The sequence below is a fragment of the Crocuta crocuta genome, unplaced genomic scaffold (genome assembly GCF_008692635.1).
Source record: "Crocuta crocuta isolate KB4526 unplaced genomic scaffold, BGI_CrCroc_1.0 scaffold162, whole genome shotgun sequence".
NCBI classification, from domain to species: domain Eukaryota; kingdom Metazoa; phylum Chordata; class Mammalia; order Carnivora; family Hyaenidae; genus Crocuta; species Crocuta crocuta.
The window spans coordinates 209,164-220,051 of record NW_027529433.1 but is presented as its reverse complement, the minus strand read 5'-3'; the positions used below and the strand labels follow the sequence as shown (position 1 = coordinate 220,051).

At 37.8% G+C, this 10,888-nt stretch overlaps 1 protein-coding gene across 1 annotated transcript in view; it reads right to left on the bottom strand.

Moving 5' to 3' along the window:
* Positions 1 to 2,168: 2,168 nt before the first annotated feature.
* Positions 2,169 to 10,888, bottom strand: part of HAPLN1 (hyaluronan and proteoglycan link protein 1) — a 72,073-nt gene continuing 63,353 nt past the window's right edge. The window contains exons 4-5 of the mRNA XM_077759846.1: positions 7,782 to 8,084; positions 2,169 to 5,794 (exon numbers count right to left, since the gene is read on the bottom strand). Coding sequence (XP_077615972.1) covers positions 5,505 to 5,794; positions 7,782 to 8,084 — 593 coding nt within the window. The 3' untranslated portion in view covers positions 2,169 to 5,504. The remainder of the gene's footprint in view (positions 5,795 to 7,781; positions 8,085 to 10,888) is intronic.

The window sequence follows — 10,888 nt, the reverse complement described above, 5'->3', positions numbered from 1 at the left end:
ATGTTGGGGGAGAGATACAGATCTTCACATTTTTCTGAAGTTCCCTAGGTAATTGCAGTATGCCTAATACAATCACTTCAACAGATTACTAAATGTTCATGTATTTTGAATTTAGAGGTTGGCTTTAAGAACATTATTTCTATTGTGACAACAGATTTTGCTTCTCAGCCATTTGAAATATGGCTCTCTTCATAGGAGTATCTTCCCATGGAGTAAGGATATTGTTTGGCAGAACTCAAACACAGGAAGAATCACAGAGGACTTTATCTTTCCTCTGGGCTCACAGCAATCATTACACATGAATGTGTTTATTTATCAGAATAGTAAATGTGTCATTCTGCAAACTCCATTTTAGATTCACATGCAAGACTCTACATCTTCAAAGAAGAGCCATTCAAAGACTAAAACCTCAAACTCACTCTCTGCATATATGTGAGTTTTGGTAGGCAGAATTTTCATTGACCAAAATCAAAAGGAGAAAAATTTTAAAACAAACAAACAAACAAACAAACAAATTTTAAAAACCCAGATATTTCAAGCAGGATGAAGAACAGGTGATTGGGCCCTTTCCTTAGAAAGAAAAATATGGGAAGAAAACATTCTTAGAATTCTTTTGCCATCCAAGAATCTTGTATTTGTTGTTAAAGCCAATAGTTTTTCATTGTTAGGGAAATGGGGAATCTGAGCTTTTCCTCCACTTTGGGAATACTCCCCTACATAAACAGAGCTCAGCCTGTAGTCAGATACCAGCTAAATAAAGAGCCATCTTTTAATAGCTAAAGCATGCAATACTAAACAGCCCCAGTGGATAGAGATAAATGGAAAAGGAAAATTGGTTGATTTCAAGAAAGACATGGAATCACCCCCTGGGCTGACCCAAGTTGTTTCAGATGATGAGTGGCTATGGAGGTGACAAACTTTATTGGCCTAAAAGAAATATAGGGAAAATAAATAAGCTTTGTTTGCTTCTTTAGTGAAAAAAAATGTGTGCAGTGAATTTCCTCCCTAAGATTGGAGTGCATAGCCTGCTGTCAGTTTCCTAAATATATCACCTTACAGAGAAGCAAAGACTACAAAGCCACCTTAAGCTGTGTCTCTAAGTAATTCTAAATAGAAAACCCAATAAATTGAGATAGGAAAGGAAATACCCTTTTCTTAAACTTTTGGTATCAGTATCTTTTTAGTGCATCCTTAGCTCCCTCATACAACCCCATAATCCTTTACTGTTTTTAGTCTCCTTACATATCTGACCGTCCTGGACAGGGTCCCTTTTATTTCAGAATAGTCTCGGTATTAGGCGTTATCACTTGGTAGGGGACTAAGGACATCACATGTGAACAGTTTAACTTGTTTATATTGAAGCACTATGGAATTCCATAGGACCCTTCAATACTAGTACCAAGCAGACTTTGTATTTGACTGGGCAATAGTCATACATGAAATTTGCTGGCCAAGTTGAAGATGATACCCTTTGTCTCTGTCAGAAGTTAAACATTTAAAGATTATTTCATTTCTTATTTGCCCTTGGACTTTCTTTTCCAAGGTTGTTCATTGTTTTCCACATAAATACAGGAATATTTTCCTGTTTGAATGGCAGTGACTCAAACTAGCTTGGGTGGGTTTGCATTCAAGTCATTCCACCAGCAATTGACTCTTGCACCCAAGAATCTGTTTCTATATACTAGCACTCTCCAGAAACTATTTTCCATGTTGAAAATTCAGGGAAGGGATGGAAACACTGAAAAATATATTCCTTGTTATTAGAGTATACAAACTTTACTATGAAAATAAAGTTGTTTCTTTTAATTCACTACTAATAACTGAAGTCCTAAAGTGTCGCAAGCATATTACTTTAATCAACACTACAGATTTCTGGAATTGCTAACCTGGTGAGCAAAAGAGTTGAATCATATAAAAAGATTTTTTAAAAAGACCAATAGATTTGGGGGCACACTATTGCAGACTTATCATTATTATAGGTATGCAACTTTTCCCCCCTTAACTTTGCAAAAATAATAGGAAATGGAAAATGTTATATATTCACAATTTGAACTGAAATGTATCAAAACAAGAATGGGTTAAATGTCCTTTCTTGGAATGATGTACTTACAGATTTGGACCACAGGATAATAGCTAAGATTCTACAACTCAGAAGAATCAAAAGATACTGCAGTAACACAAAATTGACTTTTAATGTTTGTTTACCAGTTCATTGTATCTTACAGAAAATGAAAACATTTTTTTTTGGTAATACAGATTGGTTTTTCTCCTCAGATTTGTACTCAGTAGGTATTAAATGCCTTTAAATACTGATTGTTCTCTTAATCAGGTGGTTTAATGACTCTGACTTTTTCATTTCTTTTGTTGTACATCATTGCTGCTCTGGCAGTAGTGAGCTATGAGACAGTTCACTTCTCTACAAAATTATGTCAGTTATCCATTGGTTGTTCTTGATGCCGTCTATGCTGAAAATTGATAGGTAATTCCCTTTAAATCCTCTCCTCCTTAGTGGTCAGCTACTCCATGAGACCACCATATTCTTTGGAGCACTGAAATCAAGAAACCCAGTATGGCTGCCAGCAACCAAATCAGAATCTCCTTTGAGTCTACTTCTAATTGCCAAAATAATAAGCAACTACATCATTGCATACAATAAAGTTTAACAGGTACCGGCCCCCTTTCTATGACAGAAAGTTTAAATTTACAAATACCATATTTGACTAACAGTTACTGTGATAAAATATGGTAGCAGTCATTTAAAGATGGTTTCCAGTGTTAATGTGACTTACTTTCATTCCTATTCCTTCTTTTCATATGAATCATTTCTTTTTGTTTGTGTTTTTAAACGTAGGTATCTCAGTGAAATTTTCAAATCACCTTTGCTCTTTATACGGGCCACACGTGTTAATTATGGGCAAAATGATCAAAATGGGATTTCCTAACCCAGACTCCCATCTCATCCCTCTGATGCTCTTGGAACCCAAGTCTGAGGAGTAATTTCTGAATTTGTCAGTGCTGTACTGACTTTCTGTTAGGAATTGTATTAGGATAACTTTTCTTTTTTAGAAATTCGCAGTGAGATATCTTGGAGAATGAAGTAGGAAAATAGACACTGGTGGAAAACAGCAAAATAAGAACATTAAAAAAACCCTTATTCAGGTTGGAGTCCAAAGGGATAAGAGGATTCTAGTCCTTTGAGGGAAGTCAGAAGATAAAAATTCTGCCCAGCAGTATTCATTCTGTTAAGGTTTTTTTGTTTTGTTTTGTTTTTTTTACAAGCATGGAAAAATGGTGTGCAATCAGAATAGATTTTATTTAGCTAACAGTCACTCCAGAGATTTTGATCAGCACCAATTCCAATACTAGTAAGTATTCAAAAGTTAAGAAATACTACTATGCATAATATTATAAAGGTAGAGTTCTGCAGCAATAACTGAAAATTATATATCTGCCTCAATAGAAATTTGTTCCCACTTGCATTTCCCATAAAATTCTTATAATGTGGGTCATAATCATTCAAGTATGGGCTTCCTCCAATGAGCTAACCCCCATATTTGCGGTGTTAAATTTGCTATTTTGGAGATACCCCTCTTTAAATAATATATTCATCTTTTCCTAGACCATTCAGGTATTTTTAATTTAGAAGTTTGAGTTCTAGTTATATCAGCAGTGTTAGAGTTAAACTTTGCAATCTCTTTGGATTTATATTTTTGTACAATTTGCATATCCAACCTAATGTAAAAAGTGCATGCATACATTGTCCTCTTTTAATATTAAAGCATCTGATATTTCCCAGATCTACTTTGACAAAGAAATGGTCTACTTTTATTTACAATATTTTGTCTAGATAATGTATGAAGATAATTATGGTTTCATGGACTTCCGATTGTTCTATACCTTCCACACGTGTAACTCTACATTTATATAGAGTAAATTTATTAGAATTATTACAGAGCTTTAAATGCAACCACAGTCAATTCAGGAAACAGATTTATTTACTCATGTTCATGGGAAGAAAATCTACATAAAAACATTCATGAAAGCATACCAGCTATGTCATACTTGGATTATTATACTAAATCCCATTTATTGGAACTCATTGTGAAACAATGGGAAACCATGAAATGTAATTTGAATACAAATATTGGTCCCTGCGGGGTCTCAACAGTCATAAAAATATAGGAAAACAGAGCTTTATTTAATTTTGGAACTGCTAATGTCTAAAGTTGTTTTTCTGAAGCTGACCTTACCCTTTCATTTAAAGCCTCAAAGATTTTAGTGTAAACTCTTTGATGAGAGCTTCTGCGTTTCATTTAAGCCTAATGATGACCAGCAAGGAAAGTGACAACATTGACCACATTTTCTACATGGAGGAAGGTTTAGAACTACTTGTTCACTTCCCCTGCCACACAGGCACCAGTTGGGCTTTCTAGTAAACATACAAATAAGAATAATAAGGGTTTTGAAAGTTGGCTCCATATTTCTTGTTTAGGCAAGTGTATAGTTATACACTACTCTTGTGATGTAAATTTTTTTTGTGTAAGGTAAATAAGGAAATATTAAATAGTTTAAAGTTATTTTTATAGGACAATAATATTTCATAAGCTAACATAAAGTCAAGCTGCTAAATTTTACAGTTTTTTTCTGTCCAGCAGTTTATCTATATAACTGCCCTGAGTAGATGCTAATGCTGCTTAGCAAACGGCCCTTAGAATTTAAATATAACTCAGTAAAGCTACTCAAAAGATATAACAATTCTTCTCAGGTATGTGTAATTTTAATTAAAAGAAGATAGGAGTCTCTCATTGGTTAAATATTATCTGCTTATTTACGTTTCATACTTCATATAAATGGGGTTATTAAGGAGTTTTAACTGTGCTTGTTAATATGCATTGGAGTCCGTATGAATTTATTTATTGGTTTCTTTTGGTCAAAAGGCAGGAGTTTTAAGAGTAAAACATTCTGTCCATTGGAGAATTGAAAGAATACCTTTTAGAAAAGTGTAGATTGTTCCCATGTGTAACTGAGTTTTGTGCAATCTCTCAGAATCTGGGTTTATGTAAAGAAGCCTGTATTTCAAATCTGTTGCTCTAATATGCTCATTGTAGTGCATTTGAAAATTGTACAAATGTGAAAAATTTGTGCTTGTGGGAGCTGCTGCTCTGAGTAGCCAGTGCCTCCCTTAACTTAATCCTAACAATCCTCAAGCTATCGCGTGCCCGTTCATGAAAGGATACTTTGCTGGGACGATGTAGCTGAAACAGTTTGGCTCTAAAGCCTCCTTGTATAGCGCTTCCCTCAAAATTATATTAATTTATAATAGATATTGAATGATAGCTTTACAAAAAAAATTAATGAATTGGTCTTTATGAAAATGACTCATTACAGTAAGTAAAAAAGGGTTATCACAGTTTTGGTAACTTGCATGAGTTCGTATTGAAGAAAAAAAAACACCTTTCACATGTTCTTAATGACCTTGACACTGATGTGCTCTAGGGGCACCCTCAGTTGTATGCTCTGAAGCAGTAGACACCATACAGCTTATGCTTTTTATCTGGGAACCCCACGAAGCGCACGGCAGCCTCAGTAGGACTGCAGCGCCGCCTTGGCCTGGAGATGGGGTAGCGGACACTGCCATCCGCCAGCCAGCCTGCGTCGCAGCGATCATATCCCAGAAGTTTCCAGGCAGCGAAGATCTGGCCCACTTTGGCAATCTGAGCACCATCATTGAGACAAGCCTGCACCGCCTCATCATAGGTCAGCTTGGTGGGGTGGATCAGGTAGTAAAAACGGCCTGTGGAGAGGAGGAGAGAGTCACTGGGCGTGTCTGCGGCTGAGCCACACAGAGATGGAAGGAGGCCACATGGGAGTGTTTCTCCATGAAGGGGGATAGAAAGCAATGTCTGTAAGGCTTCGAGAACATAGGGTTGTCAGTTCAATGTAGTGCCCCTCAGTCACTCGCCATTAAATTAGCTTATCCCTTGCCCCTTACTATGTGATCAGACATGCCCTTTTATGGCATTAAAACAGAAAAGGGAAATGACAGTTGCAGTTTCTGTTAGCTAATTAGTGACTCAAAGGGCCCTTCTGTAGCACTAGAGAAGACAGAATTCCATGTTAAAAGCAAGAGCTATTTAAATTCTAGCTGTAGCAAGACTGAACCCCAGCACAATTTTCTGGAGAGGCAAAATTTGAATGTGAAAAGATCAAAAAACATTCCTGACATAAAAGTCCATTTAAAAAAACTCAAAAGCCCTCAAGTCCTTTTCATTACAGGTATCAATAAGACATTATTCTAATTCAGAGACTACAGTATGAAAATGCAAAAAATACAGGAAGTCACTTGCCATAAATAGTGCGGACTCAGAATGTGAATCCAGTCTGTTCACTTACTGGCAAAGAGGATGAATTTATTTTTTTTCAATTTCCCTCCATGGGAGCCCTGACACCTAACCATTTCCTCACTTCCCAAGAAAGAGCAAGTTAGTCTCAACCAATTATTGAGTGAAGTTAAATACTGAAATGGCTTCAGTGTGTATTAAACATGCATACGATGTATGAAGTATGACATCAATGGACTGTGGTGAAACACTGAAGATTCTTTCAGACTTGTAGCTTCAAATAGAACATAATCAGACTCTCTCATCTGATTATACACTGTAATGTGATGTCTTCTTGCCCTCCATTACCTATAGATTATTGAAGTCTAAATTAATGCTTGCCATTTCTTCCATGGCTAAGACAGTGTGATTTGGAGAAAAGGTAGAGGCCACTGCAACATTCGCTGCAAGGTTAGGTCTGTCATCCACACCAGAAGTCCTCAAGAGTCCACTGATGTCTTGTTAGAACAGAGCTGCACCCATCTGTGTAAAACTGTCTATGGCTGTTTTGTGTTACAGTGTACAAACCACACCGAGTAGTTGCAACAGAGACCATGTGGCCCACAAAACCAATATTTATTATCTGGCCCTTTACAGAAAGTTTGTTGATCCCTGATCCGTGCTGTTTTTCCCACAGCATATCATTAGGGACCTACAATATAAAAGGATGGGTCTAGTGTTTGCTTTATGAATGTGTGACCTGTGCAGTTACCCTGGGCCCTATGCTTGGAGTAACCTGCTGCTGTCACCATCTAAAAAATCGTACGTTTTGAAAAAGGAGCCCGTATTTTCATTTGTCACCGGGCCCCACAAATGATGTAGCTGGGTTTGGATGGAACAAGACAGGCTTGGGGGTTACATGGAAGGGAGTAAGCAACACCGAGGCAACCTGATCCCTCTTCTGCTTTCACCTCCAGTGTTATTGCTACTTAGTTTTCTTGCCAAGTTGTCTTTACTCTGAGCTCTCCTCCTTACGGTGCACTTTGCTGATCAACTCTGAACATAACTGGCTTTGTAATATAGAGAAGGAGAGCATGACTCAGAATCTACCCTTACTTCATGAAAGCTCTGTGTCCCAGGGCACACACCTCTCTCGCTCACAGTGGCAGTATCATCTTTGTCAATAAGAAACAGACTCCCTACAATACCACAATTTAAACTATTTTATAATAATCAGATACAATAAAACCCAGGAATAATAGAAATATGCATTTTTGCTTGCCCTGCATGGATATTTTTTGAAATTAGGACATTAAAGAACTTTCCATTTTTTCAAACTGGAGCAATACATCAAAGCCATGTTCTTTTCTGACTGGTAAGGTTAGGAAGTTGAGTGTGGTAAGTACGCATTGGTCCCCTGGGACCCGGGAAGGAAAGAAGGCAGTACAGTTAATAGCTTACCATTGAAGTTAGATGTAAAACAGAAAACATCATATCTGCTTTTATCTTTATCCCAAAACCCGTAGTTTCTGACGCCGGGCACCGTGTTCTGGCCTCCGCAGGGCTCTCTGGGCTTTGTGATAGGATACTGCACAGACCCATCACTGAGCCAGCCGGCATTGCACCAATCCAGCCCGCCCCGCCAGGCGTCGTACAGCTGGTCAAAGGAGGCGATCATAGCATCCTGGTCCAGGCAAGCCTGCTGTGCCTCGTGAAAATTGAGATTGTAGCGCCCCAGTCGTGGGAAGTAAGGGAATACCACACCTGTCCAAAGGAGAGGCCAAGGGATTAGTGGTACAGGAAGGAACTATAAGCAAATGCCACTTGATTGGTGAAAGCATAGTAGAATCTCCATCTGTTGAAATTGCAGTTTATGGTCAACTTGCAATGGTTTCTCATGGTCCCTTTTCCCCATCAACAGCGTCTTGGTTCTGAGCATGTCACAGTGAGCTATGCAGTTTCATACATTCAGTGATTTACCCTTTTGCTAAGAGTTCCATTCAAGCCTTAAAATTCTCCTTTCTGGAATGATTCATCTACAGGTTATATTTTTAAATAGCCCTCCTTGAGAATTTACCTTCTGTTGTTGGTCACTCATCTTAAAATGGATTTCTACTGAGTCCTTTGCAGCTGGGAAAAAGTCAGTATTGAATACTAATAGCGGTACAGGGTATAGAAATAGTGCTCAGAGAGAAGGTATTTTGTTCTTCTCCATGTTTTTCTTAGTAATCATTCTCACATAATTAGTAATTAGCTTAGTATAGCCTTTTAAATATATGAACAAACATGGTAACAGATGATTCAAATGTAGGTATATACTTGCTTTTACATATATTCCTAAACACTTGCAAGTAAGATACTTTCCCTTAGGGGGTTTCTTATTTAGAGAAACTCTAAAGTGAGTTTACATGTCAAACAAAAACCTAATTAAGCACCCTATTTCATATTAATAAGATCATTCTTTCCAGTGTGGCACAACCTCCATAGTGAGTATCCTGACTTTTATCCTTTTAAAAAACAAATGTTTGTAATGTTTATTTATTTTTGAGAGAGAGACAGAGTGTGAGTGGGGGAGGGGCAAGGAGAGAGGGAGACACAGAATCTGAAGCAGGCTCCAGGCTCTGAGGTGTCAGCACAGAGCCTGATGTGGGGCTTGAACTCACAAATGACAAAATCAGGACATGAGCTGAAGTCGGAGGCTCAACTGACTGAGCCACCCAGGCGCTCTATAACTCGTAATACGTTTCAACTTTTAGTGTAGCCCTTAATCTTATTTTTTTTCTGTCCTCGAATGGCACAACTAAAATGAGAGTTTTCGTTAAAAAATATTTATATTAGTATTTTCAGCTTCCATATTCATATGTTGAAAATTGAAGCTAGCTTTTAAAAACATTTTTTATTTCAAATATAAAAACAGAAAAACCTTCCCAAAGCTTAGCTTATACAAGGTAGATACAGAATAAACATCTTTTGAATTAATGCCAACGAATTAAGTGAAATATTTGAGAGCGTGAAAACACTTAACGAATGTGAACAGTATGACTTCGGCGCTTGACTTCACCTGGGAAGATGCAATGGCTTTCCAAAAGCATTCTTTTTGGTTAAATAATCACCAAGGGTCATTTAGCCGTCTCATAACTTTCTGTGCAATTTCCTTAAAGGGTAAGAATTACATCACAAGGAAGCAAAGTTGTATCATTTGCCGGACTTTAAGAAGGACCACTGCATCAAAATGTCTCCCCATAAATTTATAAACATTAAAAAAGGGGGTGCACCTGGGTGGCTCAGTCAGTTAAGTGTTGGAGTTTGGCTGAGGTCATGATCTCATGGTTTGTGAGTTCAAGCCCCACATCAAGTTCATTGCTGTAAGCATAGAGCCCACTTCAGGTCCTCTGTCCCCCTCTCTCTGCCCTTCCCCCAGTCATTATCTGTCTCTCTCTCTGTCTCAAAAATAAGTAAACATTACAAAAAAATAAATAGAAGACTATTAATTTAGAGTGGTTATTCAAGGCCTTGCCTTGGATTTTTTAATATAATTAGAAATGATGAACACTTGAGCATGTGGAATATGAAAAAGTGTCCCAGTGACACAGTAATTTGGTAGGTTATATCACAAGTGCTATTTCATGAGACCGCAGACCGTACTCAAGATGAATGTAGAATTCACTAATAGTGTAACCAGGACACAGGAAATGTTTCCTTTTATAAGTTGTCCTAGAAGACTCTACAAGAAGAAATTTCAATAGCCTAAATCAAGTCCTGTCCACCCAAGGCCTCTGCAGGACACGTTTGTCCCTCTAGGGCAATCCAGCTGGCACTCTTCACTGGAGGCAGAGATCCAGGAAGGCTTCCTGATCTCATCCTGCCTTCTCAGGTTCTTGGCCGAGGGATCTGTAAGCTGAATCAGAGCCAAAAGGAAGGAGGAAAAGACTCTCTCAGTTGCCACTGCACCCTGCAGTGATGGGGGTGGAGGGGAGCCTGAGATGGTTCTATCTAAGAAGAGTTATTTCCAGGCATCTGGCTAAGAACCCCAGTTAGTCCTGGGAAGGATCTGCTATAGCCCTCCCTGTCCACTCATGCCTTTCATCCTCTTTGCTCAGAACTCCAGCAATGCCCATGAAAAGAGAAATAATTCATTTATCCAGTAGAGATTTCCTTGGCAGCTAGACCCCAAGTGAAAGAAAAATCTCAAAGCATTTCAATCTGGAGAGAGAAAGAAACCATTTGGGTTGGATTTTGTTTCCCAAATGTCTCAAGATGGGAATAGGGGAGAATGTAGGATATTTTAATTTGTAATGATTTTAAAGGCCTAGACAATCTTTCTGGTTTAAATTCACCATGGTGTATTTAGTGGACTCTCATGGACATTAGGAAAAAATTATCTTTAGTGGTTTGTTCTTGATTAATGATTGACTATTACTGAAATATGATTGATTCCGTTCCAAATTTAGTGTAATTTATTTTTATTTAAGTTGCTTTCAAATTTAACATAACTTCATGCAACCCCTTCTTAAAATCAAAGTGAAACCCTATATTACAACTTTGTTATTTTTCAATTGTAGGAATAA